We start from the raw sequence: 23,163 nt of genomic DNA, 5'->3' as shown, positions 1-23,163 counted from the left end.
TGTGTAGGGTTCAAAGTGGGCGGCTTAGGTTAGCGCTCGTTCCCCCCCCCACGCTAATGTGAATGTGGTGACACTTCTTTCAGTTCCACATGCTGCTGTCTGCCGCTGCTGTATTCACAGCTGCATTTAATGTATTTTCAGCAGTTTAGATCGGAGTTGTTTTATGGCCTTTAGAGTCTCTGGTTGCAGGTGAGGCTTCAGATGGCAAGCAAGGAGTCAGCGATTCCAGTTTCTGTTTCAAATCAACCAACCACTGACCCACTGCATGCCTGTGGGCGGTTTCCCTCCCATCTTTTGTGTGTCTTGTCTACTTAGACTTTAAGTTTCTAGGGCTGGGTGCTGTTTTTTATGATATGTTCAAATGGTGGTTGGTGCCTCTAAACATCACTTCAGTGACAATATTATTATTATTAATATGCTTACCTAAAGAATAGTGTATATGTATGTGTTAAAACAGGGGCAAATCTAGGATTTTGAAAGAAGGGGTGCAGAAAGTATGGTCCATCATTATCGGGGACCCTGGTTTTCTCTGTTTAAAAATTGCAAATTCTATGATAGAAACCCCAAATTCTCAGATTAAACCTCCCCAAATCTGTGTTTTTCCATGATTAAAATGAAACACCATCTATAGCTATAGCTAGCTATAGATATATATAGGTATCAGATTAACACAACGTTTTATTGATATACTTACAATTTTAAAGCAATTTGGAAGCCTACCAGTGCCTCAGTTATTTAAAAAAAAAATTCTAAATGCCTATATATTTTGGTGAGGGGGGGTGTTCATTATATAAAATCAGAGCTCCCCCTGCCTCCTTTGCTCACCAGAATGCAGGTCCAACTGTGGCTGTGTCCCCCCCCCCGCCCCCGCCCTGCTGCTTTGTGGCACTGAGCAGCCCTGATATGCCACTGCCCTGCCTGTGCCCATGCCATTGTCCCTCACTCCCAACCCACAGTCCCCTAACACTGCCAGAGCCCCTAACTCCCATCGCACAGTGTCCTGGTCCTGCCAATGCCCCTCACTCCCAACCCACAGCTCCCCCAGCCCTGCTGGTACCTCTCACTCCTGACCCACTGCTCCCCTCCCCCAGCCTCCCCATGTGTGAGAAAGGGAGTGGGTGTGTGGTGAAGGGGGGCACACAGGAAATACATGGAGGGACTTGGCGCAGGAGGGAGCACCATGCTGCCATGATGAGGTGCAGCAGTGGCAATGGTGCAAAGTTGTGCCTCTTGCTGCCACCTGGAGCTGGGCTGGCCCAGCTGCAGCCCCACACCCTGTTGTAGGTGCAGAAATCTCAGGGGGTCATGTGCCCCCCTACCCACTGTGTTGCCTTGGCCCCCCGCCACATCACCTGTGCTTCCCCACCCCCCTCGACATGCCACCTTTCCCCCACATCCACCCAACACATTGGCTGTGCCCCATGCCCCCCCAGCCCCATAGACTTACCTGGAGGGAGCTGCAGGAGCTGCTCTCCACCACCCTGCCTGGCTGCGATGTGCATGTGCGCATGTGCAGATACATATAGCACCGCCTGCCCCCTGCATCCCACTCCCAGCCCCAAGCAGCCCTTTGCAGGCTGGATCGCTGCCAGCCTGCATGAGAAAACCCATGCTCTCCCACATTTCTCTCCTTCAAAGGAGAAAATCCACATTTTTCTCCATTAAAAGAGAAAACCCACATTTTTCTGCAGCAAACAGAACACCCAGATCCCTGATCATTATATATAACACAAAACTCATTTTTCTCCAGGTAAAAAGGAACTAGATTCTTTGCTAATATGCTAGGGTCCTAGGACTATATTATTCAGTTGAAGACTGAACGAAAAACAAATATAACTTTATTGGAATGTGTAATAATTTGCTATATCATACATCATGTATTGAAAACACAGCACACTAGTCAAAATCAGTCTAAGATGTTGCTTCTTTGATCCCATGATCATAAGAATTAAATATACCTCTCTTTCTGATTCATGAAACAAAATCAGGCCTTCTTGTGCATCTTGACAGTACATCCAATGTTTTACTGGAAGTTATTTTCACATCTGAGTTAATATTCATCTGAGTTAATGTTTTAGCTACCTGAGTTTATTTTTATACTGGAGTTAATGTTTTTAAAAACAGTCTGCAGAACTGTGAAATAGGAGCTACTTTACCAGGATCAGCTAGCAGAAAGCAGAATTGCAGAAGAAAGAATAGCTTGATTAGAGGGACATTAATACAATTTAAAAAAGAAAGAGGGCCATTATCATTTCTGGCATGAAGAGTTTAGAAGGAAACTGGTAGATTATGATGAGCCATAAGGTCAAATGATTCTCTTGCTGCTGCCTGGATAGAAATGCTACTGCCACTGGCAGGTAGTTGGTTTTAAATTTAGGTGTACCAGAAATCAAAGAGAGGGGAGGGGAGTGACTGTACCACTGTATCTCCCTTGCATCTGCCCCATGTGGGAAAAATCTTTCTTTTCAAAGTTTACTTCCCCAATGTGGGAAGTTCCTCTGGCAGGAATCTGAAATCCTTTCTCCCTTTTGTAATGGTAGATGGTTCAGTCATTTTCTTGTAATGAAATCAGAGGGAAACTAATCTTCTGTAGTAGTGAGATTAAGCAAAATTACAGAATAAGCAGACAGAAATGTAGCCATCTAGTTTGAATGTATCTCCTATGGGACTGGAGAGAAGTTTTTAGCATTACAGAATGTTTTAAGATCTGAGTCCACTTCTATTAATGTCAATGGAAATTTTGTCATTTAGTTCAGTGGGAGTAGCATCAGGCACTTTTTGAGCCTTGCCAAGTCTCTGGAACAAATTCAGGCATTTTTAATTCTTACCTTAATCTCTCCACTTCTGCATCATCTACAAGAAAATCTCTTTTTTGCACCAATTTATGGATCTTCTGAATCAACTCATCCTCTCTTTTTTTCTGTGTTGTTGTTTTTTCTTTTTCTGATCAAAAAACAGAGACAACAGTTATGGGCTTTGCAGGCTCAAGAACTTAATCTCAGATTTCTAACAATGATTGATTGATAGAAGTCAATGATCTTTCTCCAGATATCCAGTGGTTTAGAGCAGATTAAGATCCCAGGTCACATTACTTCAGGATATAATACTCCAGATGCTTTTTTCATTCAATAAAAAGCCTTCAGTGCTTTTCCTAGACTGTCTTTTAAAAGCAAATCTCTCTTTGTAAAAATGCTCAGCAATGAATGGTAAGAAAGAGCAACTTTTTGTTTTAAATCCAAATATTAAAGGATCATCAATAAGTGCTTGTCACCTAATGTGCCTCTATGAATGCATCACATTTATGCAAATATAATTCATTAATCTTGTTCTTTAATCTTTTATTGGCTTTTTTCATAAAGCACTATAAGCTAATGACAGGTATATTAACTGAATGTCCCCAGAATGACAGTAAATTGAGATTACAGTAGAAAACTACTGATGTGGTTTCAATGAGAAATTGTTAGCAATTTCTGATCAGTGATGTTCAGTGGCTAGGACACTGTGGGGGAGGAATAAATAGGCTCTTTTTCTGCCATGGAACTGCTGCATATTTTGGACAAGTCACTGTTGGAGCTGGCTGTATAACCGAAATCTGTTTTCAAAATATTTCATGTCTTTTTCTCATATCAAATTGAGAAAAAGAAGTGATCTATTTAAGACTTTTTTTAAAAAAAGGGATTTCCAGAAGTGTTCATTTTGGGAGAATTTCAAAGGAACTGTTCCACCTCCTCCTGGAAGTCTCTTGTCACTTTCACAGGCCAGAAGTGAAATGCAGGAAACCTTTCCAGGCTGGGTGCTGGAGGCCAGGTGCCCAGGCTCTCTACGCATACTGCAGTCTGACCGCCAGAGAGCTGAGCTGTTCCCCTCCTCGATCTCCCCTCCCACCCTGCTGCCTGTCTCGATCACTTTGTCATTCCCACTCCCCCCTGCGGACCCAAAGGGAAATGAACAAAGGCTTGCCAAGGTGGCACCTGGGACAATTTTGATTCTGAGAAAAGGGTGTTTTCATCAGAAACTTATTCCTTTGAAAAACTCCCAACTGGCTGTGCTTATTGAAGGCATGCCTAGCCCAGTGTGGACAGTGCTAGGGAGTGCTGCTGTCAAAACATGCCCTGCCCAACTACCGTACACATGCCATAGGCTGAAAAAGTGTCACATAGCTGCCATTAGCAGGCTTAGCACTGCCTTTAGGAGCACCAGTGTACAACTGAACGCTGGTGCGTTTTCAGTCTGCAAATCTCTCCATGTTTAGAGTGTATGTTCCTAAACTCCCTAACAGCTTTAATAATTAACAAGCACTATTCTGTCTCTCTGCAAGCAATGACACAATTGGCATTGACTTCTGCGGGAATGGGATCAGGCCTCAGATGAGATGGAACTGGCAATGTGGGACAAATCTAGCTGTCAAGCATGACATCCCATTAGAAGTTAGCTCATAGTCACAACTCTGATAAAAGTCAGGTGCTCTAAAGATTACTTTGTGGTACAGATAAAGAAAACTTCCCCCCCCCAAATTTCCAAAGTCAGTGTAATTAATATCATCCTGGTTAATAAGGCAAAAACAGAGCTGATTTATAATGACCAGTTTGCTTGATGATAGATTTAGCTGCCACATGCTAGAATTATTATAAATACGAGGGATTGGGAATTCAGTTCAGGAGTATTAAACAAACTGCAGTTAAGACAAATCTGGTATAACTGAGAAAGTGAAGTGGAGATGAAAAAGCTAGAAGCAAATCCCAGCCCACACATCTCCTTAAAGAGCTCAAAATGTTGATCAGCAGAAAACAAGCTTCACATTAAATCAAGAATTTTGTTTTCCAGCACTGGAACTGAGCTCTGAGAAACATCAAACTAAGGCAAGTATTTTGAAAGTCCCTGGAAGCCGTAACAAGTAACCTACAGTGTGATGCATTCAATACATCTTACGCTTATTGACTGGATTGGTAAGGAGGTCCAGGAGCACTTCCCACTGGAAATTTCTGCAATAAATCCACTTCTTAAAAAAATGACATGAAAGTGCTGAGTACCCTGGCTTTTGCAGATAATGAAATTCTGTAAATCTGACTGCAGAAAATCATTCTTCCTTGGAGAACTTTAAGTTATGGTTTGCCAGGGATAGAAGAAGTAAACAATTGTAATGTGCAAGAAAGATGTTTTGTTTTTAACTAAGATATATTTTCAGTGTTTATGAAAAATAATATCTTCTGTTAAAAAATGAAGGGGTACGTTATTACTGACGACAGTGGGTTCTTCAAGAATTCCTCCTACTGAATGCAAGAAGAAGCCATATGCACAGGCATGCTCTTTAACCCACATGCCATAAATGTACAGTGGATAGAAAAGAAGGTGTTTAAAACTGACCCTACACCAGCGTTTCCCAACCTTTTCCCCCCCCGGCACACTTATAGGGCCTCCCCCACTCCATGGCACACTGGCTGAGCGGGGTGGGCAAGGGAGGAGTGGCGAGTGGACAAATGCTGTGGAGCGGGAAGGACTGGTTGGCGAGCGACTGAACGCCATGCACTGAGAGGTCTTGTCTAGGGTGGGAAAGAAAAAGCTTCCCCCCTTGGAGAGAAGCTGCCACTCTAGGTATAAGCAGAAGTTATTGTGTTGGTAGCCAGTGATCCTGGTCTAAGTTGGTGCAATGTAAAGGCATATACAGAGTGCAAGAATTGTATCACTTTCAAATGATATCACACAAGCTGTTTTGAGGTCTCTGTTATATCTGCAAGCTTCTGTAGCAGTGCAAGTTTAGTAAAACCATTGCAACTTCAAGGCTGTTTCATTCCATTTTCAAGTTACAGCAATTCAACCCACTTGTATTGCTACAGGGACTTGTAGAAGTAACCATTACATCAGGCTGATGCCTGTTCTCAAACAAAAAATCTGGCTTTCTTTTTGAAGTGGTTAAAAGTTGAAAGTCTGTCCATAGCTTACATCTGTTGAAAACAGTGGGAACAAGCACAAGATGTGTGAAAGCATGACGGTAGGTGACAAGAATAAATTATCTTTTTTGGTCCACATTTTTTAGACTGAGAAAATCTCAGCCTTAGTGTTTAGTTCTGTGCAAATAACTACAGTCCTGTACATACTTACTAATTTTGTTACCTGTTACTAACATAAAACTATTTGGTACTGGGTTTGCCAACAGATGGCACTGCTACAGCTAAATCCTGAATAGTCAAATACACATATCTGACTCTTAGAAACTATGGGGAAGTACATTGTGCAAAATGTGACAAGATCTATTGAGGAAGTCTGTATATGAGACTTTGCTTGGTTAAGATTTTATGATTTAAGAACGAGTGCATACATTGTTTGAGAAGATAAGTAGAAAAGTGGAGGTTGGCAACACTAACTGGTTGCTTACTATATAATTCAGGAGAGGTTTGGATACAGGAGTGTTGGTAAGAGTGGGTTACGTATCTGTGCACTGTTCACAATCCTTTGCAAAGGTTATCTGTAAAATAAAATCTTTGTATTGTTGCTGATGAAACTTACTTGCATAATTCCTCACTGGGTACTATTCAGTGCAGACCAATGTTATCAAAAAAGAAGGAACTGACTGAAGCAAAAGTAGCTGAGATAATGTCAAGAAAAAAAGACGAATGTGCTTTTTGTTAGATGTGAAAAAATGTGGAAAAGTTCTTATTCTACTGAGAAATGCTGCTGTGTGTGTCTGCTGTGCTTAGAGAGAAAAAATGCAGATATGATCAGCTTCTTGTTCCATGAGTGACCTCCTTTCTGGCAAGGCTTTTCCTTTTCTTTTAGCTCAATTACCGAGTTGCAGAGCTTTTTCATGATGATGGGTAGAAAAATATAAGGATGGCTGACTGGGAAACAAGCCCATCTCTCTTTGCTAGGCAAAGGCAAATTACTTTTCAAGGGTGCTGGAGGCCCCACACAGACTTCTTTCTAATTGTGCTGACTGGCTTTTAAAGGTGCCTTTTTCTACATATAGACAGAAGTTTTGAATCAGCGTTGTCCTGAAAAGCTGTCCAAGGAACCTGTATTACTGATGTGCACGTCCCGAAGGTCTCAGCCTTCAGGTGCACCACAGCAATAGTTAGTTACATTTGCACGTGGCAAGTGTGGCTTTCTGCCACCTTTCCTTTCCTCTTCTGTTCCTGGGAGTAATCAAGGGGCTACCTGAGTATGGCAGGACAGCATCAGTACCGCTCTTTATAGGGTTGACTTGTATCACTTCTCACACACCCACCAACAGACCCAGGTCCATTCATACTCCTTCATAGCCAGGAAGCTCCATACACCAAAAAACTATGAAGAGCCAGTCAGAGAGGAGTAATAGGGCAGATCTTTGTGGTGCAAGGAACACCCATTCAGGATCCCAGCTGAGCTGTATAAATCAAGATGAGGCACTGAGATCCAATTGCCATAACAGCCATAGCAAAAGCATTCACAACACAGCCCCTGTCTGTTTCCAATGAATCTGCAAATTCTGCTAAAAGCTTGTCATCAACAATCTCAGAACATATATAATGCAACGCTCTAATTCGCAACAGGCTGATCTGCTGTGTCACAACCATGAGCACTGACAGTCATCTCTGTAAATATAGAGGGACTCTATAACCCTAACTTTCTACGATTCTATGACCCACAGGAGTCAAACAGGGCGTTCTTTCCAGGATTTGCACTAACTACAATGTGATGATGTGCTTTGACTCCAGAAGACACACAGAAGGCCAAACAGCAATAGGCCATCAATCCCTGGGATGAGATTAGCTATTGAAAGGCAGCCCAAGAAATACAGCAGCAGCATGATCTTGGTAAAACTGAAACTTGTTATCAGCGCAACATCAATGAAGTTATAATCTAGACCTTGCTTTTGTTGACAGCAATAAAAAACTCATGTACAGAGAAGACAGGTTGGAACCCATTCCCCCACACAGCACAGATCTGTCGCTATCAGAGTCGCAGCAGCCATGCAAACACAGTACCAATATGTAGACACTTCGATTTTAAGAAAGCAGACTGGAGAGGCTTTTCTGAAGACCGTGACAAAAAAGTGACACGCACTGAACCAGTCTCAGATGACTACAACCTCTTTGTGAATGTACTGCGCAAAAGCTCCAAGAAGTATATACCTCGAGGATGCAGAACTGAACATACACCAGGGTTTACTCCCACACCAGCAGCCAAACACAAAAAATATCAGCAAACGTTTCAAAGAGATCCTTTCTCAGAAGATGCTATTGTGGCAGGGACAGCCCTAATCCACAAGCTCCAAGAAGAAAAGTGACAGAACTTAAAATAACTGATCAAAAGAACAGATATGACCCACACTAGCAGGAAAGCATGGTTAAGCATTCACAAGCTGAGTAACAACCCAAAGTACAGCAGCACCACAACATCACAGCCAACCATGTGGCTCACCAACTTCTGCTCAATAGTAAACTTTGAATGAACAGCCTAAAATACAAATTAGACGGCAAACTGATCTGGAGGAAAATCATTTTAGTGTGCTATACACAATGAATGAACTTGACACTGGAATAAGTCACTTAAAGAATGGCAAAACAGCAGGACTCAATGACATATGCATGGAGCAGATCAAACACTTCGGTCCTGCAACCAAGTTATGGGTATTACGCCTTTTTAACAATTGCTCATCAGTCCTTATAATACCTAATTATACCTATAATACCTAAGTTATGATGACTGCCCGATGGAATAACTCTGTTAAAGCCAGAGAAGGATGCCTCTTGCCCAGAGAACTTTAGGCCAGTGTCACTTCTGTGTCATCTTTACAAGTTTTATGAACACCTTATTGTCAATCGCCTTTCACCTCATATCAAACAACATCTAATACCAAAACAAACTCGGTTTAGACCAGCAAATCCTACACTAGCCAAATACTAAACATAACCCAGCATATAGAAAGGGATAATAACAGGTGCTGTGTTTGTAGACCTATCAGCGGCATATGAAGGTCAACCACCGAAACCTGTTTGCCAAAGTCTACAATATGACACACAAGACACACAATGACCACCGAGTACAGCTCATCTGATCTCTTTTGGAGAATAAACATTTTTATGTATAACTGTGCAACTGTGCAAGAGCCACTAGAGAGGACAATGAAATGGCCTCCCACAGGCTAGCACTGATCCTTTTTAATATATATACCAATGACCCACCCATGCAGAGTAATATGAGGAGCTTTATCTATGCTGATGATCTATGCATCACATCTCAAGAGAAAGAAGGCCTTTGCCATGGTCAAGAGCAGACTGATGTACACTGAGCAACCTTTCAGATTACTACAATAAGAATCAGCTTCATGTCAACCCAACCAAGACACAGGTCATAGCTTTTAACCTACATACCATACAGAAGCCAAGTGGAAATTAAACATAATCTGGGGTGGAATTGCACTGACTAATCACCCAAACCCTGTGTACTTGGGGGCTACATTGGACCAAACACTTACCTTCAATGCACATGTAGAGAAGACAAAAGGGAAAGTCAGCACTCACAATAACATACGTCAAAAATAGCTCAATTCAAAGTGGGGAGCTAACCCAGATACATTATGAACCACTGTTATTGCCTTGTGTTACTTCACTGCAGAGTATATATGTCTAGTATGGGAATGATCAGTTCATGCCAGGAAAATAGACCCAATGCTAAACAACAAATGTTGTGAAATAACGGGATGTCTAAAACCAACACCAGAAGATAGTCTGTCCGTACTGGATGGCATTGTACCACCTCAGATCAGAAGAAAGGTAGTGAGCCAAAAAAGAAAGGTCATGGAAGATGGACATCTCCAGGCATCCACTCTGTGGTCATACAGAAGGAACTAAATGGCTTAAAACATGAAACAATTTTGTGACCAGTGTTGTGCTGTTGGACACAATGGCTGACAGGTGTGACTGAGGTTATGGGAGGAAAGATTACATGCAATCAGGTGCTCTGAAATGGGCCTGGAAACCCAGAAGGCAGATCTAGATTGCCCAACATGGCAACGCCTGAATTGCCTGTGCACATGAATTGGAAGATCAAAAATACACATGATCAAATAGAGCTACTCTAATGACCTGGATATACGTGGGTGCTATGAAGTGCAGACTATGGAGCACATGTTCATTTGCCGACTCCTTAGTGAGACCTGTATGAAGGAGGACGTTACTGCAGCAATGGAAAGAACCATCACTTGTGCATGATTCTGAAAAAACATCTAGTTTATGACAAGGATATGTGATGGAGAAGAAGAACTGAACTTCAGATTACTCCACTTTCAACCAGAACACAAGGGGGAAAACTTCTTTTATGACCCAATTCTGTCTTGCCAAATTATTTCCAGTTGCACAAAGTGAGTGCAAGCTTGTTTTAATGCCATGCTGATCTCAGTAATAAATTCGTACTATTTGCATATTATTAGACTTATAAAAAGGTTTTTTTGGGGATTTTTCAGCTTCCTCAGCATTCTTAACCATCTGCAGAATTCAGCACTGCTCTTGTGACCCACTCCTACTGAATATCAGAGCCCCTTATGACTGGGCCACTCCTGGAAGTTGCTATGTGTGCTACAGCATTGGCTAAGAATGCTGGGTCTTTTAGCTCAGGCAGAAGAGACTAATATTTAGACCCAGTGATTTTGGGTTCAGTCCAGCTGTTGACTGTAATATACTGTTCTACAGAACTCTCTCACAAAACCTAGCTGTAAGAGTTGTGTCAAGCATTTCCAGTTTCACAAGCACTTATTTGCTGGCCAAAAGCCTGCCAAAGGAAAGTGAATCTGCTATGCTTGGTAAATGGCAAAGATTAACAGGCCACATAGCTGGCATAAAGAGAAGATTGCATTCAGTAGAAATGGGCATGAGCTTACTAAACCAAAGTACAAATTGCTCCTATTAAAACATCTTGTGTCATTACAGAAATGGTATGCTTCACTGAGTTTGACTGTCCAGTGAACACAATCCTAACTAGCATACAAATGCTAACTGTGGTTTTTATTTAAGCTGAAAAAAGGCAAACATGGGGCTGAGCTTTGCCCGAAGTTGCTAATTGCTACATAAAGAGCCTCTGTATGTAGTCTGTATTGCTCTTTTTGAAAGGCTATGGGCAGGTTTTGTATCTAATTATATTTTCTCAGCCAAAGTTCTCCACCCAGGGGAAATTTATGTTCAACTGGGTGATGCTAGCTATTTTATTACTGTATTAAAAGAATGGCAGGCGTACCGTGGGAAGGCCCTCTAAAACAGTTCCCTCCCCTGGACTGCAATGGAGCTAAACACAGAAGTGAGTGTTTGCCAGATTAAGAAGCAATGGGTGTGTGTAGACAAAACAGGGGCCCTAAATTGAAGTGGTGGTTTTTTTAAAACACCGCTTCAATTTAGGGCAAAGTAAACCCCCATGTCATGCACACACCTGTGCACTTACCTGGCTCTCCAGCAGCAGGGAGGGGAGGGTGAGCTGCCAGCGGGCGGAGCAGTCCCTGGGTGGAGGGGAGGGGACTGGCGCTTCCCTCTGTGGCAGCCGTGCCCCCAACCCCAGGTGGCACCACCTGCAGGGAACCAGCTCGGGCAGTTCTGGGGACACCGAAGCCATGTTGGGAAGCACCAGGCCCCTGCACACCTCAGGCAGGCAGGCTCTGGGGGGAAAAAAACAAAAAGATCAGGCTCACCGCCTTTTTTTTTTCTTGGGTCAAGCCTGCCTTCCCAGGCTACTGCCAGGCTGCCTGCATGGGCTTCCTGCAGAGCCCCTGAGCTTCACAGAGCCTTGTGCTTCGCTCCACTGCTCTAGGGCAGCAAACTAAAACTCCTTGGAGGAGTTTGCTGTGCCCCGAGTCATTTAAGGTGCATTATGCTGCCAAATTTGCTATAGCAGCTGGGATTACTGTGCAAACACCAACACCATTAAAGCTGTGCAAAAGCATTTAACCCGCTTTAAAGTGCCATGCACACATGCCCCTCATTTCATCTACACACAGCCTATGGCACCATTATTAGCTTTGACTGAACATCTTTTCCTATCACTGCAACCCTACTAGAGAGTCAGATCACCTTGCAAGGATTTTCTTGTGGAGTTTTTCCTCTGTTCTTTCAGCAGTACACATATCACTTGCAGAACCTGAATCACAGATCAGTGACTAGATATATGGGCAAAGATCTGTCTGGTTCCTTAGCTCATTGTGTGTGCGCATGGTATTACCCATATACCTAGGTCAGTAACTGCATTATCCTTTAAATATGTTTATTAGAGAGGAACAAAGATTGTTGGGTTTTTGGCAATTCACTTGGTGAGTAACACTATTTATTCACAGGGTCATGGAATGTATTGCTGGGAAATGGAGAGCAATGGATGGCATAAAAGGGGATGGGGCCAAATTGCCCTGAGTTGCAAAACCACTGGAGACTGAGGGTACAGACAGAAGTGACATATTTTAAGCTATCAGGCCCCTGAAAGTGCTCTACAGCCATGTAATAACACACATGACTGCAGAGCACTTTTAAAATGGCCAATCAGGTGAAAAATAAACTCTGGTCAAATCTGGTAACATTAATGCACTCGAAAGCAGAGCACCTTAGATAACTTGTGTTCCCTCCACAGTTAATTTTTCATGTAGGAAGTGGGGCTAGGCTGGGCTGATGCTACCAGCCTAGCCCCTCCCCCAGGCTGTCAGGTGGGAAGGAGAGGAAAGGGGAGGGAGTTGCTGGCTGCTGAATAGCCAGAGCTGAGGGGAAGTGGGCAGGGAATGAAGCCCCTCACTTTGCCTCCCCCAGCTACCCTGGCTGGGGTAGCTATAGGGGTATGAGATAAGGGTTTCCACACACCCCCACCAGCTGTGGCCATTCAGCAGCTGGTAGCTCGCTCCCCTTCCCCCTTCCTCCCCTGACTGACAGCCCCGGAGCTGGGGGAGAGAGGGGCGGCAGGGGAAAGGGGTGCTTCAGCAGCTTCCTCAGAGTTCTGCTGGAGGGCCCCCACCTGCTGGCCAGGGCCAGTGAAGGCTGGCTCTAGCCTCTTTCCCAGCCCAATAGGCAGACCTCTGTTGGGTTGGAGGGGTGGGAGATAGTAGAGTAGAGTTAGACCTCTAACTCTCGTCTCTAACTCATGTAAAGTGCCATGAGTTAGGGCAGGACCCTAATGTCTGCCTGCCTCCTGAATGTGTACAGGGCCATGCCTGGGAAGAAATCTTTGCAGGACTGAGTCCTCACTTGTTTCCTTGAATAAGATGGTGTTAGAGATTTTTGCAAAGCAGCAAGAAAATTAGATCACCTGAAATATCAAGCGGCTCAGTCCTGAAGGCATTACTAAAGTACCGCTTTCAGCAGGAGTCTGAATAATGGCTGCAACACTTTGCACAAAGTGCCCAAAGCACTTAAGTCACTGAGGATTTAGGTTAAGTCCCTTAAAAATTCAGGTACAACACAGTCTAGACATTTTCCTCAGCCCTTTCTGGAAAACAGCAAACCTTCAGCTATTCTATGATACAGATTTGTTTATAGGAAGCTACAATTAATTGGTAACTCTAGGAAACAAACACACACAAACCCATATCCAGGGCTCTATTTCCCATTGCACCAGCACTAGGTTTTTTATAGCTGTCAACATTTTTCCTTCTTCATGCACACTCTCACTGACGAACATACTGTGTCAACAATGGTTCTCATGAGATTTACAAAAGATTGGAAGAGCTTGAGAAAAATGCAGCATGTTGAAATTATACTGGCAGTGCCAGCTGTCAGTAGTGGTAGTAAAATGGAGCAAAGAAATTCAGAAAAACAGAGAGGAGAAGAACAAAGGTAAAGACACAAGAGATGAGAGAGATGTGCAGGAAATAGAGAGCGAGAAGAATGAGACAAAGACCATGGACCTGTATTCATTCCTACTGGTAAGAATTTCAGAAAAGTACTTCGGCCCTTGGACCAGTACCCCATGGTCCTAATCCACATGGGAATGAATGATGCAGCTGGGAACTGGATTATGAAGGACTACAAGGCCCTGGGGGCCAAGCTTAAGGAGATGGAGGCGCAGATGGTATTCTCCTCTAGTCTCCCGGTAAGTAGACATGGAAGGTGCCATGAGGCCTGCATCAGAGTGGTCAGCTGGTGGCTTCAGAGTTGGTGCTACCAGGCAGGCCTCAGGTTGCTTGACAATGACCCACTTTTTTGCTCAGGGGGCATGCTCGGGTGGGATGGGCTTCACCTCTCCCCTAAAGGCAAGCTTTTCTTTTCTTCCAGGTTGGCTGATCTTGTACAGCATTCTTTAAACTAGCTTTACCAGGGGATGGGGCCACAGGGAGACACGAGGACACTTTCCAGCCAAGACAGGAGATGAGCACAAGTACCCAGGTAAGTGACATGGGTCCGTATAGTCCTAGGATCAAGGGGGTGGTGCATGCACCCATAGGAGGCCTGATATGCCTCCACACTAATGCTCACAGTATGGGGAACAAGCAGGAGGAACTTGCCTTCCTGCTAGCTAACACAAACCCGGATATAGTGGGGCTCACTGAAACCTGGTTGGATTCAACATTTAATTGGGCAGTAAACATTAAGGGCTACAGACTGTATAGGCAGGATAGAACGGGGAGGAAAGGCAGGGGTGTGGTGCTCTACGTCAAAGAGCAATACATGTCCTCAACAAACAGCATGGGGTTGGAGGAGGGGCAGACTGAAGTGCTCTGGGTTAGAATACAAGGGGGTCATGGGGAAAGGGACCTAACGGTGGGGGTCTACTACAGACCACCCAACCAGGGGGAAGAGCTGGACCGGGAATTCTCAGGTCAGCTCACAGAGGCAGTTAAGTCAAGGGATGTGGTCATCATGGGTGACCTAAACTTCGGACATCTGTTGGGAGGAACAGTCAGCCAGGTCTGACCCCCCCGTAGGTTCCTAGCTGAGATACAGGACCTCCACCTAACCCAGGGGGTACACAGTCCCATCAGAAGAAACGCCTTGCTGGACCTGGTCCTGGACACAGGCGACAACCTGGTGAGGGGACTGCAGGTGCTTGACCACCTGGGTGATAGCGATCATCGCCTACTGGAATTCACCATCCAGCGCAAGGTGTCAAAGGCCTGCAGCAAGGCAGTAGCCCTTAACTTCAGGAGGGACGATTTCAATGAGTTAAGGAGATTAGTTGGGGAGGCACTGAGGTCCTGGAGGGTAGGAGAGTTGGGAGTCCAAGACGAGTGGTCATTCCTTAAGGAGATGATCCTTCAAGCCCAAAGGGTGACAGTCCCAACACGAATCAAAGCAGGCAAGAGTGCTCAAAAGCCCCCATGGCTCACCAAAGGCATTCAGGAATGTCTGAAAGCTAAAAAGGAGGCGTACACCTGATAGAAGGGAGGGGTTATCACCAAGAAGGACTATACCTCCATTGCTTGAGACTGTAGGGGGGCTGTTAGGAAGGCTAAGGCAGAGACAGAACTAGGACTTGAGACCAGGATCAAAGATAACAAGAAGTCCTTTTTTAAATACATAGGGAGTAAAAAGAAGGCATCGGGTAACATGGGACCCCTGAAAGACACACTTGGCAATCTGGTGGCTGCACCACAAAATAAAGCTGACCTCTTTTAACAGGAGAGGCACCGCCAGGCCTAGGGTCTGGGAGGACCTAGTTAAGGAACTTCTGGTGGGGCTGGACGTGTTTAAATCAGGAGCTCCAGATGATCTCTACCCCAGGGTGCTGAGGGAATTGGCAGGGGTCATTGCGGGACCCTTGGCATGGCTTTACGAGCACTCATGGTGCTCTGGCCAGGTGCCAGAGGACTGGAAGAGGGCCAATGTGGTCCCTATTTTCAGAAAAGGGAAGAAGGAGGACCCAGGTAACTATGGGCCCATTAGTCTTACCTCAGTCCTGGGGAAGGTCTTTGAGAAAATTATCCAGGAGCCCATCTGCAAGGGACTAGCAGGGGAGATTATGCTCAGGGCCAACCAGCCTGGGTTCATTAGAGGCAGGTCCTGTCAGACCAACCTGGTGCCTTTTACGACCAGGTCACAAAATCCTTGGACAGAAGTGTTGTGGTAGATGTAGTCTTTCTGGACTTTAGGAAGGCCTTCAACACTCTCTCTCACCCCATTCCCATTAAAAAAATAGGCGACTGTGGCACTGATACCTACACAGTCAGATAGGTCGCAAATTGGCTAGAGGGCCGCACCCAGAGGGTGGTGGCGGACGGGTCATTTTCAACCTGGAAGGATGTGGGCAGTGGAGTCCCCCATGGCTTGGTCCTCAGGACCATACTGTTCAACATTTTTATCAGTGACTTAGATGAGGGGGTGAAAAGCACCTTGTTCAAATTCGCGGATGGCATGAAGATGTGGGGAGAGGTGGGCATGCTAGAAGGGAGGGACAGGCTACAACTAGATCTGGACAGGTTACAGGGGTGGGCGGATGAGAACAGGATGGGATTCAGCACTGACAAGTGCAGGGTACTGCACCCAGAGAGAAAGAACCAGCACCATACCTACAGGCTGGGGAACTCCCTTCTCGTCAGTACAGAGGCAGAAAGGGATCTTGGAGTCATCATTGATTCCAAGATGAACATGGGCTGCCAATGTGAGTCCGCATTCAGTAAGACTAACCGCACCTTGTCATGCATCCACAGATGCATCACAAGCAGGTCCAAGTAGGTGATCCAACCCCTCTTTATGACACCGGTCAGGCCGCAGTTGGAGTACTGCATCCAGTTCTGGGCGCCGCACTTCAGGAGGGATGTGGACCACATGGAGAGGGTCCAGAGGAGGCCACTCGCATGATCAGGGGGCAGCACGGCAGGCCCTACGAGGAGAGGCTACAGGACCTGAACCTGTTCAGCCTCCACAAGAGAAGGCTGAGAGGGGATCTGGTGGCCATCTATTAAATTACCAGGGGGGACCAGTGGGGGAACTACCAGGAGGCACTACCAGGAGTAACAAGGAATAATGGCCACAAATTGATTGAGAGTAGGTTCAGACTAGACATCTGAAGGCACTACTTCACAGTCAGGGTGGCTAGGATCTGGAACCAACTTCCAAGGGAAGTGGTACTCGCTCCTACCCTGGGGGTCTTCAAAAGGAGGCTAGATAATCACCTAGCCGGAGTCATTTAACCCCAACTTTCATTCCTGCCCATGGCAGGGGGTCAGACTTGATGATCTGCTCAGGTCCCTTCCTACCCTACCAACTATGAAACTACCTATGAGTAGAAAATTAGCCAGGGAGCTGAAGCATATACACAATAGGCAGTCCTTCCAGTTTTAAGTCACCAGTTAGGCTGCACATGGTGTTATGTAAAACCAGAGGTACAGGGAAGCTGGGCTGGGGAAAGCCTCCCTCCCCCCAAGTCCTGGCTCCCAGGCTTCTAAATCACCATGTGTGCAACCCAGTGGTGTGGCACACATGGCATTTAAAGCCTGGCAGGGGCCCAAAACCAAGGTGAGGATAGATTCCTGAGCTCTGATTCCCTATCCTATGGCTCTGAAGTTGCCACCCACACCACTCAGCTGGGCAGTGGGGGTGTCATTTAAATCCTGTGGAGTTGGAAACTGGGGTAGGGAGTATTGTCCTAGGCCTGGAGCCTTCCTGGAGCTCCAGAAAGGCTCCAGGCCCAGATATACCTGCCTCCCACTGCTCACTCCTCCTGGCTGAAGCAGAGGAGTGCTCTTTTCCCATGGCAGGAACCCTCCCAGAGCTACTGGGGAGTTCCCTCCACCGGAGGATGTCTGTCTCGATAATCAGTTGATTGGCAGCACAGGGTGAGGCAGCAAGGTGGGGTGCAATCTCCTAGGTCCGCAACTCTCCCAGGGCTCTGGGACAGGATGGTTCCTGCTGCAGAAGAATGGCTCCCCACATCCCGCTAATCAGCGGATTGGCAGGACAGGGCTCAAGTCGCCCTACAGGGCTCCCTGTCAGCTCACCTCTGGGCAGGCTATCTGAGAGCCAGTGCTCTCTGCCTTTGCCTCTCCCTTGGAGGGAGGGAAAGACAAAGAGCAAACAACTGTGGGATATTGGGTGTCTTCCACAACTGAGAGAAGCTTACAGACATTCAAGTTTGATCTGGAGAAGTGAGATCTTCTTCATAGGTATCTGATTTAACTTCTTTTGGAAGAGCCAGTTTTCTTCCACAAGAAATGCCAGAAGAAAGCTTTTTCTTTCAGCACAAGTGTAACTCCTGTTTCTGGCCAAAGGAGGAGTGTTAAGATGGGATCTGGTGTCAGTTTTTGAGCAGGTGGAGGGTCCAAGTTTCTCCCTTTCCAAGCAGCCAGGCATTATTGGGGTTTCAAAATGTAATAGTCCTTTGTAAGATAGACGCAGTAGTTACCTGGGATAGCTACTAAGTTTTGCAGCTCTTTTTTAAGGTTCATGATGTCCTTGCACAGCTGGATGTCATCCATCCTGCAGAAACAGAAAAGGCATGATGTCAGGAACATGCACATTCACTAGACATGTTGTGGCATTAGCCAAACCAAGGTGAAGCACGCAGTACCACATTTTGCTTGGGATTTGCCCTTTTGCTGAGAGCCTGGATTTTTTAACCAATACACCCAGCTGCTATCAGTCACTGACACCTTTCAGCATCCAATGTGCAGAACAAATGAACCTCCATGATAAGGCCCCGCCAAGTGACTGCTCATGTCAATGCTTATTTGCCCTGTATTGGTCTAGCCTACATATTTTTATTGTCACACTAGTGGCCTTCTTTCTTTTCTATGGTCACCTCTGAAAATGGGCACCTGAACATTTAATAAACCCCAGGAGGTATCAGGATATATGCTACAATAATAAGCTGTGAGCTACAGTGGTTACATTTTTCAACTACTGTCTCCAGTAGGGAATAATGAAGAAAGAATGGTGCATGGTTATGGGTAAAGGTGTAGGACATTGGTTCAGTGTTCCCTCCAAGGAGCAGCGGTCCATGAGCGCGCCACCTCGGTCCACGAGTGTGCCCCTTGGTCCGGCATGGGACACTCACTGAAGGGGGCAGGGGGCCAGAGGCCGCGGGCTGGGGTCAGGGGCTGGAGGCTGGAGCTGAGGGAGGAGCCGCTGCCTGCCCCTGTGAGGCTCCACCGGCTCCAGGACACTTCTCCACTCCCGGGCTCTGACGCCATGTGCTCCTTGCTCCCCAGGGCAGCGTGGGGGAGCAGAGCAGTGTCCCAGAGCCAGTGGAGCCTCCCTGGGGCAGGCAGCGGCTCCTCCCTGAGGTGAGGCAAGACAGGGGTGGAGGCTGGCACAGGGGGCTGGCGCAGGCTCCGCCGGCTCCGGGCAAGAGCTCCACTCCTTGGCCCTGATGCGGGGGAGAGGGGCATTTCCCCGGAGCCGGCAGAGCCCGTGCCAGGCTTTGACTCCAGCTTCTCCTGGTGCACGGCCTTGAAAAGGCTGTGCATGGCCACACTTCTTTTTGTGTGCGGTCCAGCTCCTCAAAGGTCCAGCACTGGGAGTTAGGTGCCCACTGAGGCTCCGTCCCTTAGTAAAATGGCAACAACAGCACTGTTCCACCTTTTCAGGAGGTGGAAGGATGCTGTAAAGGTTCTGAGGTGCGCAGACACACGGTAATAAAGAATACAAGGCTTCCTAAAATTAGAGAATAATATAACACAGATAGGACCCAATCACGTAATGTGCTGTGCACATTCAACTCTCACTGAAGTTAACAGCGCTTCACAGGATGCAACTCACAATCTTTAGCAAAACCATCTGGACATTGCAAATACTGATGTATTCCATTGGGATTTAGTCATCTTCAGCATTATCTTCCTGGCAAATGCTTCCTTTTAGTTTAAGATTTTGATTCAGCCCTTCTGTCAGCACTGTGCTGATGTACTGGGGGCTCTTTTGGGGACAGCTGTTTTGAATCTCTTACGGAGACTGCTCTGTCCACACTCGCATACCAACCTATTTCACATGCACCAAAGTCCAGTAGATTATTGTCAATCCAAGACAATGCCAGCTGCATTTCTGATGAATACATCATAGAGATTATTACACTATTGCCGATTTCCTTTTGAAAGGGGCAAAACTGATGTTATAACAGGTAATTTCCTTTGAGATTTTGAGCCAGAAAGCTAGAAATCCCAGTACCATAACTGGCTCATATAAGGGAGAGAGTTACAGAGAAGAAGAGAAAGTGTGTGCAGAGGGTAATACAATCAAATGACAGAAATATGTGTGAAGTGGTGAAGTAAGTGTTTCTGGGACAAACCAATTCATAATCACAGACTGAGCCAACCTCCTTCCTCATGCCCCTACACTGAATATCCTCCCTTCCCCAGGCCATTCCTTAGTTATTTGTTATCAAAATGTGTCAGCCCTTTTATTACTTGCCACTTTGGTTATCTCCATCTTGCCTGATCTATATTTCCTTACTTCATGTATGAAGGGAACATTGGCTAATCCTTTAACCGCTGATATGTCTCCTTAAAGAGGGTGTCAAGGAGGTGACTGATAACTTTCTTTATTATTGCCTTCCTTTCTTCTCCATGAGCTCCAAAGGCCCTTGGCTCTCCTAAACCTGGAAGCAAGAACTCTTCCAGCATCTCTCCCTGTACAGCGTACTGACAAGCCAGCCATCTTATAGCTTGATGACAAAACAAGAAACCTGCATTTTCATCATCTGCCTCTACCTGGAGTTGTTATTCCAAACTGATCACTGCTTAGTCTGGAGTAACGCAAGGGACCAAAAGGCAGAGACCTTAAGGCTGATGTCTGTTTTCCATTCAGGCTGCCCACATGGTTCATGCAGACCATGAACAAAGTCTGTTTTACTCCTGAGCTTCATCATGCTAAGTGGCACTGAAATTACTTTTATCAATTAACAATCTCAAACACTTAGGAGAATCAATATTCAAAATGTGCCGGGATATAAGCAAACCACATAGCTCTTTATCCATTCTTTGTTTGTAAAATTTGAGTTTTCTGTATTACTATAATAAGCACTGCTATATTCGAGTAAAATGACTATGTTAACAGGAGGTATTTTCTTGGAATAAATGTTCAGTCTGATCTGCCACGTTCAGATATAAAGGTACAAAGCTGTGGCCAATGTATAGTAGCAAAGCACCAGCTGAGGCTCCTATACTATTTGTTCCTCCCTGATTATAGAATTTGGGCCCAATTTGGAAAAGGAGTGGTGTCATTGCCAAGTTTTATCTCAGTGATTTCAAATGCTGGGGGATGCTGCTAAGAGGTTGCACCATCTAAACTTCTTCTGGTTTTACAGACCACACCTCCTCTGTGGTCAGTGCCGTCCTTTTTGGGGGCAATGCTGGATCCCTGAACTTTCCCCACAAGAGAAAAAAAGTCAACGCCCCATCTACCAATGCTAGTTCTCTACTCATGGACTTCTGGCAGCCAGGCCCAGTTCCCCCACTCAGGATGAACAGCGCTTGCTTTCTTTATATTGTATTCCCAACATTTCTTTCCTGATACATGAACTTTTTCATTCCTCTCTCATAACTCTTTGGAGATAAGTAAACAAGATACTGTGCTTGTGATGGCAGAAACAATCCTGCAGCCATCTGAATTCTGAATGTCATCTGCAGCTTGAACTTTCCAGTCACAGCCCCTCAGGCTGGTGGGTTTTGGTGACTGAGGAATGCTAACCCCACCATCTGCTCTGATTCCCTAAGCTCCTTCTAACATCTTTCCTAACTTCTGTTTGGAACAGCCTGTGTCTTATCCCCTCCATCCAGCTGACTGGGAAAAACTCTGGCCAGTATGTTTAGGAAGTGAAATAAGATCCAGGGGACATATTAGTAAACTCTTATGTTTTCATACCCAGAGTTGTGGATATAAGGCCTTTGTACACACCACAAAATTGGCCTTTAAAGCAACTTAAATGCCCTTTTGCACTGCTTTAATGGTGTTGCTGTTTGCACACTCAGCAGCATATTCTACTTTAAATGACTTTGGCCCGTAGCAAGATAAAACAAGTCCAAGGTGTTTTAGTTTGCTGCCTAACAAAGCGCAACAGTGCACAGGGCACTGGAAGCTGATGTCCTTGGGGCTTAGTCAGCCCCGCGCAGTTCAGGGGCTGTGGGACCTGGCAGCAGCCCGTGCAGGCAGGCTCCACCGAAGAAAAAAAACCAAAACAGCAAGCCTGATCTTTTTTTTTTTTTATTCCCCGGGCCTGCCTGCCTACCTGAGCTGTGTGGGGGCCTGGTGCTTCCCTCCGCGGCTGGGGGAGCGGGGGGGCAGTGCTTCCCTCTGTGGCTTGGAGCCCCCTGGGACCACCTGGGCTGGGTGCCAGCAGGGGCGTGCCACCTGGGGGGCCCCCACGCAGCTCAGGGACCACTTGGCCCACCAGCAGCTTGCCCCCTCTCCCCCACCGCCAAAGAGGCAGGTAAGGATTAGGCCCCCACACTTGTGTACATGCCATGGGGGTTTAGTTTGATTTAATTTTCCTTAAATTGAAGCAGTGTTTTTAAAAAAAAAAACACCTTTTCAATTTAGGGAGAACTGAACCGAATTACACTCCCATGGCAAGTACAAGACTTCATAAAGTCTAGATATGGAGGGGTGTGTGTGTGATTGTGTGTATATGTGTGTGTGTATAATGAACAAGGCTCACCTCACCTTCCACTCAAAAACAAGTGAAGGTTCCCAGCCTCACAGACCCCTGGACCCTTCAGTCTCTGCAGCTGTTCTCCACCTTCTCCCCATCACCCTGCTCCCAGGCAGTAGGATTCAGTGGAGAGAGCCTTGTGCAGTAGCAGCCACTGGATAAGGCCCAAAGGAAGCACCAGCTCCCAGTGGGTATCTTACTCAACAGACAGTTATCGGGAATGATGAGAGAGAGGGAACCTGGTCCCCAGAACTCAGAATCTAGAAGGCCGTAAACCTAACGACACTCCTGTATAACGTAAGGCACAATAGCAAATGGAAGTGGTTCTGTGGCATCCCGGAGAAGAGGCCTCTACTGTGCAGAGAAAGTGGAGCCGCTCTATGCAACCTCGCAGTCCTGTAGAGCAGAGTTTTCTCACAGAAGCTGAATGGGGCCAGTTACTGGGACTCTTTTGTCAGAAAGGTACCATATGTTCTACATGAATAGTAAATCTGCGAGCGCTCAGAGCAGATGATCAGAAAATGCCACACGTTTTTGTTTCACTTATGTGAAATACCTGCTCTGCTTCCCCCACATTCACCTCAAGGTAGATGAGACTGCTGCCTTGTAATGACTACAAAGTTCCTTTTTGCATTCGGTATGGTATGA

General features: G+C 45.9%; 1 protein-coding gene across 2 annotated transcripts in view; it reads right to left on the bottom strand.

The window, feature by feature from the left end:
- The window catches only part of BMERB1 (bMERB domain containing 1), a 128,507-nt gene that overhangs the window by 8,497 nt on the left and 96,847 nt on the right, over positions 1-23,163 (bottom strand). For both annotated transcript variants that reach the window (XM_090024326.1, XM_090024325.1), the window contains exons 3-4: positions 18,277-18,350; positions 2,829-2,943 (exon numbers count right to left, since the gene is read on the bottom strand). In XM_090024326.1, the coding sequence (XP_089880452.1) occupies positions 2,829-2,943; positions 18,277-18,350 (189 nt within the window). The remainder of the gene's footprint in view (positions 1-2,828; positions 2,944-18,276; positions 18,351-23,163) is intronic.

This window comes from Crocodylus siamensis, chromosome 12, assembly GCF_052110815.1.
Source record: "Crocodylus siamensis isolate JL-2025a chromosome 12, ASM5211081v1, whole genome shotgun sequence".
Lineage (NCBI taxonomy): Eukaryota > Metazoa > Chordata > Crocodylia > Crocodylidae > Crocodylus > Crocodylus siamensis.
This window is presented reverse-complemented; position numbering and strand designations above follow the sequence as displayed.